We start from the raw sequence: 19,703 nt of genomic DNA on the forward strand, positions 1-19,703 counted from the left end.
CTCCGCTCAGTCCTCTCCCTAGGGAGGGATCTGCACTTGCAGGCTGCTGCAGCCGGGAGCGGCTCAGCTGTTTGTTTACCGCGACTGTGGGGGGCGGGGCCGCTGGACTTTCCCATCTACTGTAGCTCTCTACAACAGTCTGATTTCCCCGAAAGCACCTGACCTGGCTCAGCCAACCGGAGAGCGGCGCGCGCCCATTGGGTCTCGTGCCCCGTGCTCCCTGGGAAATCCCGCCCGCTGCTTTTTAATAGGCGCTGGCGGGCGCCGGGCGGACTAGGGTTTGCTGATTGCAGAGCTGCAAGGAGTGGATCGGCTCAGGCAGTGTCTTGACTTCTACGGGAAGCCGGAACGGATCCGTCTTACACTCATCCCTTTTGAGGTTGGCCATCACAGGCTCTTCTTTATTTTGGCTCTCTGCGCAGAGGATAATGATGCCCTTAGCTTAGTGAACATCATTTTGGCGTTGCGATCCTTAGCTTTTGCTGCAGAAAGTTGCATCGCCCCCTGTGCAGGGAAGAGCTGGAGAGCAGAAGTAGAGCTTAAGGCTTTGGATCGTGATCAGCTGCTGTATGCATGCTTCTTTTGAGGTTTAGGGGCGATCCAATGAGCACTGTAAGGTGGACCCTAAGCCACACTTATCAGTTTTTTTGGGGGGTGGGAGAGACGGATTATTTTTGTCTGGATTGAAATACTTTAAAGCTGACAGTAGAATGTAGTCTGAATAAAAGTAGCAACTTGTTTACCGACTTCCACTCTAGGTAAGATGTTCCAGCAGCTTTCTGGCCTCATTTGCAACTTTCTTTAAAATTAATCCCCTTATGTTCTTACTCCTATATGTTGCATCTTTGCTTATACTCTAGGCTGTCTATGAAAATATTACGTATAGTGTTGGAATTGTAATGCAGCAAACTATGCCATACTTTTTTTTGTTGTTTGACTGTTTTTGCTGCTGTAATTGTGTAATGCTTATGTTTGACTTATTCTTGCTGTACTGCGCTTTGAGGGAATTCCTTCAAAAAGGCGGTAAATAAAAATCCTAATAAATAAAACGTAGTTACAAAGGGAGATCTTGTTTGCAGAGCGAGAAGGAAGTGAAGAGCAGAAAAAAAATATAGCAGGCTTCTTTTGTGTGCATCACTTTTGGCACTTGTAGGAGCGGTATTGACCTTCTACGGTCTGCAGCTCCAAGGATCAAAGGCTTATTTGATTTCTAAAACCCCGCAAGCCCACTATCCTTCCTCATCTTGTGCTTCACCAGCTGTAGTTGCACGGTAGAGAACAGAGGTACAGCGTAGGAAAATTGATCAGGTCGTCGTTCAAGGTTTGCAGTAGCCCGTGGGGTTTATTTATTTTTTTTTAATGCAATTAACGGGAAATCAGACAGTGTTTTGCAAAGTTTGCACGAGCAGGCTCGTGGGGTAAACGGATTGCATTGCAGGACATGTTTAGCATATCATCATGTTTAATACCCGACCTCGAAGTTGCACGTGTACTTGGAGCTTTCCAGATTTTCCTATTCATAAGGTGTATTGATCGCCTATACAGCATAGGTGACAGCTCTATTGGTTGCGTGGGGGGGGGGGGGGGGTTGAGCACTGTTAGTATTATACACACTTTTTAACTGAAAGTGGTAAAAAAAAAAAAAACAACAACAATGCCCAATCTTTGCCCCTCCCCCCTCCCAAGCTCTTTAGTTACTGATGTTGAGTTGGTCAAAATATTGGGCAGGACATGACCTCAGTAGCCCACCAACTGCATTCTGCTGCCTGTTCAGGTTTAATTTAGCATCTTGTTTTAGAAAGTTGTTTCTTATGTTGTATAGCAGAGCTGCTGAGACCATATTAATGGTGCTTGTGTTTTGAAGTTTTGCAATTTGCTAGATGAAGCAACGGTAGATAAGGCCTGTAAAACTTAGCCAGTCTGCCCAGTTTGTTTTCTTTTGCAGTGTGGTGACTTAGGCCCCAGTTGATTTCTGGTCTTTCTTTCCTTCTTTGCAACTAGGCCTCCCATTCTCCAGGAACCCCAGGGTGTATAGTTTGCTTGCAAGTTAGGTCCATTGTATAGGATCCAGCTATGAATTACTCAGATGATCCAGTGTATGGGATTGGAAGACCAGATATTTTTTTCTTGTCATCTGTTTCAAAAGGCTTGCAGAAAAATCCAGTTGTCAGATATCCGGTTGCTGGGTATTGCAGGTTGTGCCTCCATTTAAAGGAACTTAAGGCAAGAGTAACCAATATCTTCTAAATAGGTTTCTCACCGGGGCTACTTTAATTTCACCAATAAGGTGAACTCCTGTTTGTGACAGATTTAATCATAGACAAAACCCCCCAACCTTCCTAAATGTGTGGTCGAACAAGCATTTATCAGTAACTCTCTTTATATTTTTGGGGTTTTAATTTTTCATTGTTTAGTTTGCCAGCTATATTGCTGTATCAGTTCATAAATTCCACACATCCTATCTCTTATCAAACAATGTCCATTGCGGTGGCTATGCCTATCGTTCACTGCTTTGCAAATACACCTGGACATACAGATAAGTGTTGTAGAGCTACCCCCGCTAGCACTGAACGATTGCTATTATTATTATTATTGTATTATTTTAATGGGAGGTCGCACATACTTTGTGTAAGATCTGTATAGAGTTTAGGAACTTAATTTTTTCTTTTCACAAAACCAAGTTATAGCTGATTGATACCTTCTTTTCACTGGACTTACTTAGTGTGTCTTGGACAAGTATTTAAGAGTTGTCCTTGAAAGCATGTCAATGATATATTGCTAGCCCATAGGCAGTAGAATGGGGGAGGGGGGCCCACTGGGGTCTTGGCAGAGCTTTTTTTGAGGGGGTACTTGGGGGGTACTGAGTACCGGCACCTTTTCCGTTGTCTGCTAAAATTGGCCCATTGTCCCCAAGTTTTAATGAAAGAGCTCAGGATCTACACACCAATTCTGCCTTGTCATAGATTCTGTGTCTGGTTGCAGGGGGCCTGGCTACTGTGGGATGAGTCCCTCAATGATAACTGCACCCCTGAAGGGTTGCCTAGCATTTGAGTACCGGCACCTTTTTTGCAAGAAAAAATGCACTGGGTCTTGGCCGTATCAATGTTTGCCTAACATAGCGTTTGAGCTTGGGGGTATGATCAGAATATTTGGCTCCTTCAACCAAAAAGGGTTTCTGCTGTCTCTGAGTTAGTCCAATAAAAATGTTTCACCTGCAGCTTTGTTGTTGAGTCTTATTTCCATGTATTGAAGTGGCCCAACACAGCAATCACCGTTCTCTTCTACATTCCTATTCTACAGCACAATGCCTTCAACAAGACTGCGCATGAGGCCTTGGCTGGAACAGCAGATTAACTCCAATGCCATTCCAGGGCTGGAATGGATCAACAAGGTGAGATTTCTGTCCCTGCTTTATGGATTTAGTTTTTAAGCTGTACAGGTGGAGAGACTCTACTTGTGGTTCTTCATACGGATTGGGTGTGGAGCCCATTCAGATTCATTCAGTGTATAAACTGTTGTAGCAGAGCGATATTATTGCTAATTAGTAACATTGTAACATAGTAAGTGATGCCAGATAAAGACCTGAACAGTCCATCCAGTCTGCCCAAGTCACATTCATTATCAGTTCAAGATTAAATCAGCAATGAAGGTAAGATTATATACTTGATCATGGTCTTTCTTTGGTGTTTTTGGGACACAGACCACAGAAGTTCACCCGGCTTTGTCCTCATGTTACAACTACTGGAGTTGCCGTCAAAGCCCACTCCAGCCTATCCGAATCTGTCATGTCATTCATGGGACGCAGACCGTAAAAGTCTGCCCGGCCCTCTCCTCGCATTCCAAATTACCAGAGTCTCTGGCAAAAATCCTAAACTGGATTGCTGTATGCGGGACATAGACCATACAAGCCAGCCCAGCACCGGCCAGAGTTGCCTTCTAAGCACCACTTGAGATGCAAAAACACATATGCAACCCTTTAAGTTTTGTTTGTTACACCATTCATTTTCTAGTTAGAGATCTGTGTTCATCCCACGCCTTTTTTGAATTTTGACATCGTTTTTCCTCCACCACCTTGGGTGGGCATTCCAGGCATCAACCACCCTCTCTGTGAAAAAGAATTTTCTGATATTATTCCTAAGTCTACCACCCTGTAACTTCAGTTCATATCCTCTAGTTTTTACCATTTTCCCTTCTCTGGAAAATATTTGTTTCTATATTAATACCTTTCAAGTACTTAAACGTCTGTATCGTATCTCCCGTCCCTCCTCTCCTCTAGGGTACATATTTTCAGGTCTTCCAGTCTCTTCTCGTATGTGTTTTGGCCCAAGCCCCATACCATTTTTGTTGCCTTCCTCTGGACTACTTCAAGTCATCTTACATCTTTAGCAAGCTGCGGCCTCCAAAACTGAACATAATACTCCAAGTGGGGCCTCACCAACAACTTGTACAGGGGCATCAACCCCTCCTTTCTGAGCAGTGAGAGTCTGGGGAATTTTTGTCCACAAATCTGCTGGGCATCACTGTTCTGATTTGGAGGGTAGTGCCAGTTTCAGATTTCTAGCTCATTACTTACTAATTGACAAGTTGTATATTTTAATTAAGTTCTATTCTGGTGCAACGATAACCCCTATAATTTTACACAGGAGCAGAAGACCTTCCAAATTCCGTGGAAGCATGCAGCCAGGCACGGCTGGGACATGGAAACGGATGCTTGTCTCTTCCGTAACTGGGCCATTCACACAGGTGCGTATCTGTTTTTAAAATGGCCCTAGTAGTGAAGGTTTATGGTGTGTGGCTAAAAACCCAAGATTAGGAAAAGCCTGCATAAACTTGTTCACAATAAGAGCATGGGATCAATCTACCTGCCTCATTTGGAGAATTTGGGAGCTAGATCAACCCTTTTGGAAAACGGGGGGGGGGGGGGGGGGGGCTGATATTAACCTTAGCGGTTTTTAAGCCACTGACAGCCATGGGCTGAATTAAGCCTGGTATTCAATGCTGGGCCAATATTCAGACCGGTGCTTGGTTAGCTTGGGGAATATTGCCAATAATTGGTTAACAGCTGGCTCCACTCATGGACTGTCCTGGTATTAACCCAGTAGCGCCACAGCGGTCAGAGCCAATATTCAGCTGAATTATCAGCCTGCAGGACCCTGAGCATGATTTAATCAGACAGGAACTCTCCTGCCCAGTTAAATGAGTTGGTTTTAGGTAGTTAAATATAGCCACCTAGTATAACTAGGTATAGGGGAAGGGCAAAAGTTAAGAGCCTAGCAACACTGCGGTAAGAGATCTAAATCCGACCGGTGAGAGTTTGGGGAATTTTTATCCACAAATCTATCCACCTAGGTTCAGCCGAAAAGTTGCCAAAATGAGGCCATCTAGGTCATACATGCACATTAAAGTGTCAGTTTTCAGCTGCAGCATGTACAGTAAGAGTATGTCTGAAAAGCCGTTAATAACTCTAAATTGGTTATCATTTGGTTGGGCAAGAAAAGCATCAATGAACAGTGAAGTACCTCTTGGACGTAAGTGTGAGGATTTTAGAAAGCTGGAGGGTTTGCTCCAGCTGTCTTAAGTTCTTGCTGTAAGACAAGGAATTCGGAGATCAATGATTTAATCTAAGCCCCTTTTATGAAGGAAGCAAGGGATGCAGTTGTATGGATCAAGAACTGGTCACCTCTGTACAGGCTATGGCCACAGGAAATTTTATTTATTTATTTATTTGTTACATTTGTATCCCACATTTTCCCACCTATTTGCAGGCTCAATGAGGCTTACATAGTTCAGTAGAGGCGATCGCCAATACTGGTAGGGACAATACAAAGTGAGGTTATGGTAGAGTAGTGAACAGTGGGGTCATAATGTAACTTGTGTTAGGATAAATTGAAAGTGAGCCTAGCTTTGGCAGGATCCGATGGGCCTTGTTTGACCCTGCTTGCTGTTTGTCGATTTCTCACATATAAAAGCAGTAGCTGCCAGACATTTAAAGACAGTTTGAAAACCCTGCAAAGTATATTCCACAGCTGAAATATGTTCCTTCCTGACCCTAAGCTGAACCCTGCTACCAGACTACCACAACCCATACATCCTTTGTTTTGTATATTAGTAAGGTGCATGTTCTGAGGTTTAACCTCCAGTCTGTACAGAAATGGAACTGGATCAAACCTGTGAGAGAGCTTTCTTTGGTGTCTGATGCCAATTCCTGGAATTCTTTTTCCAGGAATTTTCACTTGGCTGGAGAGTCTTCTGTTAGAACATCATTGAAGGCTTGGTAGTTCTCATAGGCCTAAAAGCAAATGAGTTTGTCCCTTTTAAGAACAGTAACTGTTGTTTTTTTTCTCCCCCCATTATTTATTTATTTTTTAAACTATTTGTATACTGCCTACCTTCTAGGCGGTTTTCAAGTCAACCTACATAATAAAAACAATAAAATCACAAACAAAAATACATCCTTTTATTTTTAAGCTGGACAGCATTGCTTTTAAGGCCAGGATTTTATTTTAAGAGCTTTTTTTTAGTTCTGTGGTTCCCCATCAGGTAAACAAAGATAATTTCAGAAAAACAGATGTAAAATAGCATAAAGTTATAACAAAGGGTATCTGTAATGATCCTATTCTAGGTTATGCATTTTAACATTTCTTTATCATCTTTCTTGAATAACTCGGGGTCAGTTACAGCTATTTAGCATATTTCAGAATTTAAAGGCAACAGCATTACATTTACAGCCATTGCAATTAAATAGCACAATGTCTTTTTTTTTTTTTTGTCATCATTGATCTGTTTTATTATTCTTGGGGTTTATTAAAATAATACTATTTCACTTTGTTGTATTTCCACCTTGAGTAACTTAGGAGTCCTTTTTAATAAAGTGTGTTAGATTTTGCAGTCACTGCAGCCTAATGCAGAAAATTAATGCAGTAGCAGCAGATCTAATGTGGCAACTAATGGGGGTGTGCCCAGCATTTTCTATTTTAGGTCATGCATTAGCATGCAGTAAGCAGGTTTTAGTTAGGGGTCCTTTTACTAAGGCGCAGTAGGCCTAACATGGGCCTATCGTGGGATACACTGAGGTGTCTCATGGTTGTTTCCCGCTCAGTGCATGTTAATCCCACATTGGAAAATATTTTTTATTTTCCAATGCAGGAGTCGTGCCCATAGGCGGAGAGTGGGCATGCCTATGGTAATTGGTTAGCGTGGCACACTACCCGATTAGCGTGGGATCACTTACAGCCTCCTAAATAGGTAGTGGTAATGGCCACGGGCTAATGGAGAAATTAGCACAAACTGCTGAGAAATTAGACAAACTGCTGAGCCCCTTTATGTTGAAGTGCAAACGTTTTGTATTGATCAAGCAAGACCCCCAGGGGAAAAAACTGGATCCTATGATGCACCACTCTTTCCAAATACATGCATTGTGTTAATTCCCATTCTCCCTCCATGTCCCGCCTAGTTTTGTCCCCAAACACAAAATGCCCTTAAAGTGTGACAGCACGTGGTAACCATAAATATACCGCCAAAACTGTTAGCGTGCTTGTGTGTTAGCTGTTACTGCGCAGTAAATAAGGCACCTACGCATATCCAACATGCATCAATTTGGAACTACCGCCCGGCCACAGTGTGCCCCAGGTGAGAATTCCATTTTTTATGCGCATCCGATACGCGTGTCAGAAAATATTTTTTATTTTCTACTGCGTGGCGATAACCGGGCGGTCATCGACAGTGTATGCACGCTGATGATTACCACTCGGTTAATGCGTGAGACCTTACCGCTAAGTCAGTGGGTTGCGGTAAGGTCTCAGGCTCAAAATAGACGCGCAACATTTTTTATTTTGCCGCACGTCCGTTTTTGGCCAAGAGGCCTTTTTTGCAGGCGTGCTGAAAAATGGACCTGTGCATGTCTAATACACGTGCCTACAACAGCACAGGCCATTTTTCAGCGCACCTCAGTAAAAGGACCCCTAACCTGCATGTTAACAGCCTAACACAGTAAAAGGGCCCTTTGGAAAAGCTGTCTATAAATGTAAAATTTTGAGTCTATGCTTTGAAAAGTCTGTTTTGATTGAATTATCTGGTATAGTTGGTAGGTTTCAAAGGTGGTGGATAAAGTGATGGATAAAGTGGTGGAAAATGTGACTTACCCTCTCTCTGACCTAAGGCTAGCGGTTGAAGTGGGATTTCGGTGCTGTTTTTCAACCCACTGCTCTAACCACTAGGTCACTTGATTGAAGTCAGAGGTTTTAGTTTCATCTCACTCAGTACTGGCAGAAGTTAATTTTACCAAAAATCTTACATTGAAAGCTACAGCTTAGCAAAGTGCCCCAGCAGAGTGTTGATGGCTTTTTTTTTTTTAATGGTCCTTTTCTCCAGGGCGATATAAATTGGGCGAGAAAGAACCGGACCCCAAGACCTGGAAGGCAAATTTCCGTTGTGCCATGAATTCCTTGCCAGACATTGAAGAAGTGAAGGACCAAAGCGTTAATAAAGGCTCCTGTGCAGTTCGAGTTTACCGAATGCTCTCAAACACACCAAGGATAGAGAGAAGAGGTATTCACGCAATTAAAGTACTTTAGTATGGGGGTCCTTTTACTAAGGTGTGCTGAAAAATGGCCTGCGGTAGTGTAGACACGTGTTTTGGGCGCGCACAGAATTCATTTTTAGCGCACCTACAAAAAAAATGCCTTTTTAAAATTTTTGCCGAAAATGGACGTGCGGCAAAATGAAAATTGCCGCGCGTCCATTTCAGGTCTGAGACCTTACCGCAAGCCATTGACCTAGCGGTAAGGTCTCGCACGGTAACCGGGCGGTAATAGTCTACGCGTGTCAGAATTGAAATTACCGCAAGGGCCACACAGTAACCGGGCGGCAACTCCAATTTGATGCGTGCAAGTGCCTACGTGGCTTAGTAAAAGGGCCCCTAAGAGAGGGGTAGAGTTTGCTGACTTATGATGCTGCATTGTACTTGCACTTCAGTCTCAAGTTTTATAAAGACTTCTCACACCTGCTGTTGGTAAAACCTGTCTTGAGCTGCAGTTTTGCACATGGGTTAAGTCCAGAACTGAGAAAAAATTGCACGCACCCAGTAAAACAAGATGCTGTGACTTCAAAATATGGGGAAGCTAATAATTCATTTCCCCACAGAGCTAGAGGACTGCAAACACGTTTTCAGAGGCTGCTAGTGGCATATCCCGTGGAAAATGTGGCAAATCAGACCAGTTGCAAAAGTGCTGACTGGAAATGATGCGTGGAGATTACCTGTACAATCTCCAGACATCACGTCCTTCCTTCGCTCGTTATTTTGGGTGGGAAAAAGTGGGCGCTTTGGGTATTTTAACCCACAAATGAGAGGAGGTGTGGGGCAAAAATCAGCCTGAATGTAATGCAGATCAAGGCAAATTTAGCCACATAAATCAACTTTATTGCCCCTTTAATAAGAAGGCTTCATTTTTTGACTTGTTTTAGATCTGAATAAATTTATTTTGCAAGAAGGCCACTTTTGCTGTTTCCAAGCCATTTAGAAGTTTGAGTAGTTTTCATGTTTGTTTTATTTTGCTCTAAATTTGTTCCTTATTCCACAGAGAAGAAATCAAAGCAGCTTAGAGGGTGTAAAAGCAGGAACAGCAGAAAGGTAAGCTGCAACTCTACAAATAACTGTATTTCCAGCTTTACAATTCAAGCTTTATCTGTGCAAAGGATGTGTGCATGCAACAATGTTTCAACGGCCTGATTTCTCTGCAGTCAACTGAAGACTCCTTGGGCTTAGAAGATGTAGCGGAAGCCAGATACAGCTTATGTGTGCCAGATGACCACAGCGGCTACACACTTCAGGGCTGTTCAGTTCAGAATATGGAAATTGGAAGCACAGACGCCAGTTTAGGTGAGAACATTTTGGAGAAACTGAACTCAAAAAGTTCCTTAGTCTGCTTAAAAGCAATTGTAGTCACTGCTGATGAACCACTGGAAATCACAACCACACCCAGCTACCACTTTGAGACTCACCAATGCACTACAGTCGTTGCTTTCACGTAGTTAACAATTTTAGCTACTATTTAATTGTGCATATTAAGAGGTTGCTTATTACTCAGCTAACTTATTTTAAAATTAGATTATTATTTTTTTCTGTTGAGCAATTCTTTTAGTGAGTTTTCATCTGAGCTAAAGTGGCTTTTTTAATTTATATCTTTTAATATAGATATTACAGAATGCAGAATGAGCACCGAGGCTCTGCAGGCCACACAGTGGCAGGAAACTTCAGAAATAATATCAGCAGACAGCACGAATGAATTGTACCCATTTCAGGTCTCGCCCATGCCCTCCTCTTCCGATGGTTGGTATTAGATTTGAACTTCTTTTCTTGGGTGCTTTACCTTCCCAGCTTCCTTTAGGTACTCCTCTGTTAGACTAACATTTTCCAGTTGATGGTACTGAGCTTCCCATTAACCAGCCTATTTTTTGTTGGTGTTTACTTGCTACTTTTCATAAAGATTTCCCTCTCCTATAACTGATATTACAAAAAGGCCTCTTCTGTGTCTAATTGCTTTCAGTGGTAAACTGCTATCCATCCTCTGTGTGGTGTAGCAATAGACATGTACAGATTGAAGCACTGGGAGTGGAACTCCATTCATTCTTTGGGGGGGGGGGTCTTTTTTAACGTTTTTAGCGCACGTTAAAAGTAGGCACGTTAAAGACGTCCATAGGAATGGGGTCTTTTACGTAGGTGTGCTGGCGTTTTTAGCGCACGTTAAAAGTAGGCACACGCTAAAGATGTCCATAGGAATACATTGGCATCGTTAGCGTTTAGCGCACACCTATTTTTTATGTTTCAACAAAATCCAGCACGTTAAACATATTCAATACATTTCACATTACAAAACTTTGAAATATCAGAACATGCTGCATATGAACAACAGAATACTATTCAGCATCCAAGATTTAACATTTTCTCCTTTCTCCACGCAGCCTTCCCCCCTCCCCCCTCCCTAGTAGTCAGTCACAGCTTTAAGGATTAAGTAGTAATAAAACTATATCCCCTCTGGAATTGGTCAATAGCACTGAAGATACAATATGGAGTTTTATACTCTATAATAGTCTCCACCATTTTTGCTCAACATCTATTCCAAGCTCACTAGTCTAGAATGCCCTGACCTGATCTCGTCTGGAACCTTTTGACTTGTCAACACTTATGACCGCATAAAGAATACACATATACAATTTCAATTTGATAACACTCAGTTAGAAAAGGTTGTCTGCCACAAGTATATGGTACTTCACCCCATCATCGACCTTTCCAATTCTCTACTCCCCCCTCCCTTTATCTCAAAGAAAACATTTGACCTACCAGGCTTTTAAAATCTAAATGTTCAACTTTTGAAAAGGAACAGACCTTACCCAATAAAGCTTTTTCAAATTTAAACCAGTTGCTGTGATCTATCGTTTATCTTCTATCTGACCACTTGTAGTGTATTATGTATTTATTGCAGTTAGTTTATCCTATCCTTATTCACTCGCCAATTTCAGCCTTATCAAATGCAGATACATTCAACTGCCACTCATCTGAACATTATACAATGTAAATTGAAGTGAAGTTGCCCTATGATCCTTTTTCCTTCCTCCCTCTCCCTTCCCAGTGTCTCCCCCACCCTCATACCCTTTGCTTCCCAGCAAGTGTGTGTATCAAGTTATTGAACCACAAGTATGAACCTTTATTTATTACTTTATTCATAACGTATTAAGTATAAGGCTCCATCCTCTCTGAGATAATGTGTCTAACATAGGCCCCCACAGTTTAAGAAAGTGCTTTTTGCAGCGGCATGAACCTTTTGATTCTCTTGCTTCCCATGTCATCAGTAGGTGTACCTGATTGCGCCAATACCAGTATTAAGGGGGCTTATCTGATGTCCAGGACTTAGGATGCATTTTTTCGCTATTAAGCAAAGCTTACGACATAACAGTGTTTTATCTGCAGTTAGTCCCCGAAATGTCCCTGGGCAGTCCAGTATCAGTTGCAAGGGAGTACCTACTAGTTTATGTGATAGCAATGAAGTCAAAAAAGTCACTATCTTCCTCCAAAACGTCTGAACCATTGTACATTCCCAAAATGCATGGTAGAAAGTATTCTCCAATAAATTGCATTTCAAGCATGTTGGTGTGTTTATCCCTCCGGATCTAAAAAGTTGAATTTGTGTAAAATATGCCCTATGTAGCACCCTAAATGCACATTCTCTATAATTTGCTCCACTAATCAGTTGAGGGATACCCTTAATGTGTGTTTCAATGTCCCAGTTAGACAAATCTGCATTCGTATCCGCCTCCTATCATTGATGAAGTGAAGACAGCTCCACCCGCGGTGTCAGGGCCCATAATTTCTTTTGGAGGTGTGATATGCTTGGGGCTTCATCTGAGATTTCTTCAAAAAATTGTTTAATTTTCTCCCCTAATTGGAATTTAAGTGCCTCCCCATCCAAGGATTGGACATAATGTTTTATCTGGCCATAACCCAAGATATCTCCCCAGCCACCTTCTTCATCAGGTATGAGCTGTCTTAAAGGTTTAATGTTCCCTTCAGTGTCTAAAATTGTCTTCAGACATGTGAGTCCTTTTCTTGCCCATTTTACTAAAAACCGGGTTCTCCATCCTGGGTGTGAACATCAGATTCCCTCTTATGGTCAACAGTTCTGATGTATTCGGTGTGCCCCCCCCCCCCCCCCCCAATTTCTTCCCCAAAGTTCTCCATGCGCCTCGTAAACGTATCAAAAGTATACAATTTCTGAAAGACTTTGGTAGCGACGTGTTGTTGGTATGTAACAGAGTAATTAAGCTATAGGGACTAAAATAAGCCTACTCCAACTCTAAAGGGGAATGTGAGCTCGAGGAGAAGACCCAATCTCTCACCAGTCTCAATAAACTAGCAAGGTTGTAATATTGTAGGTTAGGGAGGCCCAAACCCCCTTGTTGCCACGCCCCCAGCAAGAACCACAGCTTAAGCTTAGCTTTTTTCTTTGCCCAGCAAAACTGCCCCACTAATTGATAAAAAATGCTTAATATCTTTCCGGAGCAATCTCAGTGGTAAAACCTGCATGACATATAGCCATCTGGGCAGGATCCACGCACCTATTTTTAATGCGCACTAAAAATGCCAGCACGCCTACATAAAAGACCCCCCCTGAACCTGTTAAACGAATGTGAGCTCTAACAGTATGGTGCAGTACAGCTTACAGGAATAATGCAAGCGTAGGGTTTCTTAAAATAAAAATACAAACACATCTTCATTTGAAGACAAGGTTTGTTTTTTTTTTCCAACCTAAACATTCTTTTTCCTGTTATTATGTACAGAGCTGCCAAGTTACCCATTCCAGGAGGGAGACTTTTTTGCCTGGTCTTGATTTTAAACTTCCATCCCAAAACAGTGTAGGATTTGTAGGCCATGATTCTATCCCTTTAAATCAGTGCTGCAGGTCCCATAATGCACCAGGATGAGATTGACTGAGATCCAGGACCGGCCAGAAAACTCTCCCTCCTGGAATGGGTAACTTGCCAGCTCTGTATGTATTCTGCCGATATCCCTGTAACAGACTGGCTATGAGTTGATTTATGGTGCTTTCATGTGATCTGCAATAATACCTTTCCCGCCTCCATTTTATGACTGTCTTGCCGTTTTCTATTGTATAGAGCACCGTGAGCAACTTTTCTGCTGAAACAATGATTTATAAATCATAATTTGCAACTTAGCAAATGATACCAAATCTCTTTTGCTAGCATATTTGAAATAAGGTTTGCTTTTAAAGACCTGGTAGGGTGTGTTTCATTATTACACAAATGTAATGTAGGCGAGAATCTGTTATTTCCACTCATCTGTTCCTGTTGTGAAGCATTATGTTGTTTGATTGGGTCCCTTCTTTACCACAAAAAAGGTGGAACTGTGAATGAATTTTTCTTATTTGATATTAATTGTTTGACTACACAACACCCTTGATGAGAGGTTCATAGAAGCAGCCATTGTCCTTATTTGTTTAACAAATAAACATGGCCTTTTGTTGTAATGAAGGGTGGCTCTGCATATAATTAATAAAGGGAAAACAGAAGTCATTTGTTTATATTTGTTTTCTGCCTACCTGTGCTGCTGTGTAGCTCCTGGTTGACTGACCTGTCACTTTAACTTGCAGGAACGGAAGAAGAGAGTCAGAGAATAACAGCAGAACTTGAAATGGTGAGTTGGTACTTTTAAGAGTTGTATTGAATCTTTTAAAGAAAGCAGTACTGAAGGGGCAGATGTAATAATGCACTTTCAAGTACAAAGACATGGGGACACTCGAAGTTGTCATGGAAAAGTAGGAGGAAATATTTTTTCAGTCAATGAATAATTAAGCTCTGGAACTCTTTGCTGGAGGATGTGGTAACAGTGGTTAGTGTATCTGGGTTTAAAAAAGGTTTGGACAAATTCCTGGAGGAAAAGTCCATATGCTATTGAGACAGACATGGGGAAGCAACTGCTTGCCCCGGGATTGGTAGCATGCAGTGTTGCTGCTAATTGGGTTTCTGCCAGGTACTTGTGACCTGGCTTGGCCACTGTTTGGAAAACAGGATACTGGGCTAGATGGACCATTGGTCTGACCCAGTATGGCTACTCTTATGTTCTCCCAATACTGTAAATTACTGGTTATTAAAAAATGCATGCCGACAGAAAAAAACAAAAAACAGCATACACTGTTCAGGTAGCCAATCGCTATTCTGTAGGGAATATTTGCCAGGTCCCCTTATTTGGCAGACTGACCCCTAGTGCTGCATGCTGATGTACCAGAAGGGGTCAAGCACTGCAGTTTTTCAAGATGGTGCCACTGGAGTCAGGAGCAGGTGGGTATTACTACTGCCACCTGACTCGAGGAGGGTTGGGGAGTGCAGGGGGCTTTTGGGCCCACTTGGGCAGCCCCCTCCCAAGAAGAAAAAGTTCCCTAATGACCCAAGAACCTCTTGAACCATCGGGAATTTTGGTGCAGAAGGGTCATCTGAGGTAACATGCTGCATTTCAAGGTGAAGCACTATGAAGGAAAGAAAAAAAGATGCTAAAATTTAGTGAGGGATTGGTTTTCGTTTGTAGTTTGGAAGCAATTTTGAGTCCAGTGTTTTGTATGCTGACCGCGCTACCCTTGGGAAAATGGAGTAGACTGTCATGCTAAAGGACTGTGTAGCCTATTGATGGGTGCTGAAGTAGAGAAATGAGACTTGGGCATCCTAATGAACCAATTAAGTACATTCTGTGATGGTGGAGGTGGAGGTGGGGGTGCAGAAGACGTTTCATTATAGATTCATTTAGGGGCCCTTTTACACAGTGTCTGTAAGCCCAATGTGGGCTAACCACACGCAAACTCAGAACAACTGCTGGCCCAATGCAGCCATCAGCGATAGTTCTGCCTCGAGTGCATGAAACTTTTTTTTTTTTTTTATAGCACAGCGCTTACCCGGCAGTAACCAGGTATCACCACACATTGCCTGGTTACCGCCAGGTTACTGTAAGAACCCTTACTACCACCTCAATGGGTGGCGGTAAGAGCTCCACCCCCCCCCCCCCCCCCCCCAACATAGCCACACGGCAAGAGTAATCTTACCGCATGGCCATTTTTTAGGGGCTTTTTACCCGCTGCGGTAAAATTAGCCTGAGAGCGCAGGAAAAACAGCCCCTGCCGCTACAGCAGGGCCCCCTTTCCCGTGGCTTAGTAAAAGGACCCCTTAAAAGTCACACCTTTGGGCTGATAGTTTGCAAGCTACAAGTATAGCCACAAATGGTCCTTTTTAAGAAAACGCCCTTAATCCTTTCAGATTTACTGGATATTAAAAAACGGTGGCTACCTGCTTACACACATGTTCTGCTGAGTGCACCAGTAACTTGGATGTGTGTCCAGGCTGGCATATGCCAGTGCTGTTGAGCAGAGTTAACCTAGATTAAGTTTGGAGGCATGTGAAGGGCAAAGAAGCACCATAGTCATTTTGAATTGGGAATTGCAGTAGAGCCTGTAAGGCATCGGCTTGGTTAGGTTCATTTGCAGCAGCACAGGACAGAATGTTGCACAAGAGGTTACTGCTTGACAGACACCCACATCACAATGTTTCCTGCTATAGAATATCTTTAGATCCCCATAATATGTATATATCTGTATCTAAATTTTTACTAGTGCATGGAGAGCATGAGAGGTACAAGCTGCTTAAAGTATTGTCTCCCTTGGGCTGTCCTTGCAGAATCTAAGGCCAGCAGCCTCATTCCTGGGGTCAGTAGCATGGAATGTTGCTACTCTTTGGGATTCTGCCAGGTACTTGTGACCTGGATTGGCCACTGTTGGAAACCCTTAGGCCAAATCTTATGTCCTTATGATTAGCAAATGGCAGAAAGAAGACAGTCAGGTAATGGGGGGTGGGGAACAAATCTAGGTCAAAACCTATTGAGTATGGAGAGAAAACCGAAATACAAACCACCAGTGATTTCACACTTTGTGTAAAGTTAATTATTCCTAAATTAAAAAAAAAGTTTTTATTGGTATCGGGTAGTAAAGTTTTGCACTATATTGATAGACTGTTTCGAATGTGATAGTATATAATTTTACACCCAGTGTGACATCGCTGACTGATGGAATTCATATTTTTCTTTTTCATGTTCCCTGCTTTTGACACTTCCTTTGATGCATTTGGCTTCTCTACTTTTGACCTGGGCATACATTTGAGACTTGCTTTGCTTCTTTTATACAGCAGGACATATTGAATGAAGCTGGTGCGTTCTGTCAAACATGTTCCCCATTTTGTAGTAAAAGTTGAAACCAGTGTAACCTATGTACCATTGCTGTGCAACGGGCCTGTGGGGCACATGTTACGCATTTGTGCTGGGAGGAGTAACCAGGTGGTTAGAGCAGTGGGATGAGAACCAGCGATGACGAAATGAACTTGGACAAGTCATTTCGTCATCCATTGCCTCAGGGACAGATTTAGACCATGAGTCCTCTGAAGCAGGGAAATGCCCATTTTACTAGAACTATATTGAGCTTGGCTCTGAAAAGTTGGGTAATTTTTATTCTAAAAATCCAAGTTTACCCAAATGCTAATAAACAGGAAATAGTAAGGAAGTGTTACAGAGGTCTTTTTTTCCTCCTTCCTACAGCTTTTAGAACAGCCTTCAGACTGGTATCCAGTGAACATAGATGATGGGAAAGGATTTTTCATCAATGGTTTACTTGACACTAATGTTCAAGACCAGCCTACAGAGATGGAGAAAATGCAGGTACTGTTGTTCTTTTTATTGGTGTCATCACAATGTAGGGTTTGTGCTAATGGCATCGTAGCCCCTCTCCAAGTAGGGTTGCAACTTTCAGGAGCACATTTGCCACAACATCTGTATTGGAAAAGCTGCTTACCAGCATTTAGAGACCTGTAGAAGTGACCCTGTTGAAAGAAAGGAAGGGGGAGGGCCCTCCATAATGTCCATTGAGTGAATAGGACCAAAGAGAAGGGGACTTGTCTGCGGTTATAGGGCAAATGGCTGGGACGTCAGTCCCAAGAGTTCTCCTGGCTCTTATTTCTCTGCTCTGACCACTACACCTGCAGGTTAACATTTTCAGAAGTGCAGCCATCTTTCTGTTGGGAATGGCTACCATGATTTCTAAGACACAATGCTGACTCCACGCATCGGGCTCATTTCAGTTTCTGAAATTTCAAGCATGCACAAGCATTGGAACTAGGACTTCTCTGTGGAGGGGGAGGTTAGCAGAAGTTTCACCTTTTTCATTGTGCAGCGTCTTTAACAATTTTAGCTGATTCCCTAAATATGAAAATTGTTCAAAATGATTTTAAATTTGAGGAAGCATGCACATGTTTTTTTTTGTTTATTCTTTTCATGTACTAATTAACAAATGCCATTTTTCTTTTTCCAGGGGGAGAGATTGAATTCCGACTTGTGAAAACTAGTTTAGACCTCATTAGCTGGCTGGACTCCAGTATAGCGCCTGGGCGGTCTTTAACGCCTATCTCCTGCACACTCTAACTCAATAAGACTGAGCTGAAGGGTTTCCTCTGGTCTTTTGTGGAAACAGCCTGTGGTTGCTTCTGACTGTGGAGCAGTAGAGACTGATTATTGTTTCACTCGGATAAGCTCACTACAAGGGTGGTCAGAGCCAGTAGCCCAGCCTCAAGATTCTCTGTCTGGCATGAGGTTCTTTTCTGTGTTTCTGTAGCATCTAAAAACCAAACTGGGCTCTGAGTTGTGGCCAATGGTGACCCATAGTGACTGAGATTGGGGCATCACCCAGCCTGTTTTTCTTTTTGCACTGTGGTGAACATGAGAATAATCGCTGAGCCCTTGACTAAACAAATGTGCTTGAAGCAGAATGTGCTTTTAAGGAGTTCAGTAGAGCATCTTCTGATAATGTGTTTTATAAAATGTTTGGGAGCATTAAACCTCGTTAAAGGGTTACTGATTTGTTTTGCCATGCGTGGTCATTTCTTGTGCTGGCATGCATTTTCTCCAGTGCACAGCTCCAACTTTATAATCTGCTGCCTTATCTTGTACAATTGTTCATGTTAAAAGGTAGCAGCCCCATGTTCAGCTTAAATTGCTGGCAAGCAGGACTTTGCTTCTTCCTAATTTGTACAATACCAGTAAAAAGCCATATGTGTGATCTCTGTATATATTTCCTGGATGTATTTTAAATGTTTCAAGTTTTTGTTTTGATATAAAATAAATTTTTATGTGAAATACTTCTATTTTTTTTTTTGGGAATCTGGAATTCTTCCTTAATTCAGATATCCATTTTTGTTATATTTGTACCCTGTGCTTTCCCACTCATGGCAGGCTCAATGCAGCTTTCATGGGGCAATGGAGGATTAAGTGACTAGCACAAAGTCACAAGGAGCTGCCTGTGCCTGAAGTGGGAATCAAACTCAGTTCCTCAGGACCAAAGTCCACCACCCCACTAGGCCACTCCTCCACTCCACTTATATAATTGACCTAGTCACTTCAAGAAATAGTCATGGCTGAAGCCCTTATATAACAAAGTGGAACGATGTTTACTTGGTAGCGTGTATTTAAGCGATGCACAGAATGGGGAAACGGGGCCTTGGTAATTGAGCTTCTTTATTGGGCAACTCAACCCCTAGTGGGGTAATACTGCAAGACCAATGCTAAGGGGCATGTGGGCATCGATGAGTAGGAGTGATTGGGGATCATTCCTGCCCACCCATTAGCCATTGAGGAGACACTTGGTATCTGCCAAGAGGGGATCAGAGGGTGGAGGGATGTTCAAAAAGGAGCATTTAGTGGGGGGGGGGGGGGGGGGGGAAGGAAGGTTTAATGGAATCCACAACCAGCCACTTTTAAGAGGCTCTCTTGGAGTTTAAGGGAGTCTGTTACTTTTTCATGAATAACACATCTTCCAAGGTCATATGCAGACTGCATTATTCATTTTAAGTAAAGCAGTGCACAGCTGTATGATACGGTTTATTTTAATGAAATGTATCAAGAGCTCAGACATACTGAAGAAGTCATTCCAGCTTGTGTTTAATCAGAACAACTCCCCTCCCAACATTACCAGCGCCAGTAGACCCCATCTCTAATATCAGCTACAATAAGTTGCTTCCCTTTCCATAGAAATCAAACAAAATAAAACATGGAAAAGAAAATAAGATGATACCTTTTTTATTGGACATAATACATTTCTTGATTAGGTTTC

At 42.4% G+C, this 19,703-nt stretch overlaps 1 protein-coding gene across 2 annotated transcripts; it reads left to right on the forward strand.

The window, feature by feature from the left end:
• Positions 1-284: 284 nt before the first annotated feature.
• Positions 285-18,732, forward strand: IRF1 (interferon regulatory factor 1). Of its 2 annotated transcripts, XM_030211492.1 has the most exons (10): positions 285-379; positions 3,301-3,391; positions 4,644-4,743; positions 8,371-8,547; positions 9,579-9,628; positions 9,739-9,877; positions 10,193-10,327; positions 14,163-14,206; positions 17,141-17,260; positions 17,910-18,732. In XM_030211492.1, exons 2-10 carry the CDS (start codon positions 3,305-3,307, stop codon positions 17,934-17,936), a joined length of 879 nt encoding a protein of 292 aa, XP_030067352.1. In that variant the 5' UTR covers positions 285-379; positions 3,301-3,304; the 3' UTR covers positions 17,937-18,732. The 2 variants fall into 2 exon arrangements, with proteins under 2 accessions (XP_030067352.1, XP_030067353.1); XM_030211493.1 differs by lacking the exon at positions 17,141-17,260.
• Positions 18,733-19,703: the final 971 nt, after the last annotated feature.

The sequence above is a fragment of the Microcaecilia unicolor genome, chromosome 8 (genome assembly GCF_901765095.1).
Source record: "Microcaecilia unicolor chromosome 8, aMicUni1.1, whole genome shotgun sequence".
Classification (NCBI taxonomy): Eukaryota; Metazoa; Chordata; class Amphibia; order Gymnophiona; family Siphonopidae; genus Microcaecilia; species Microcaecilia unicolor.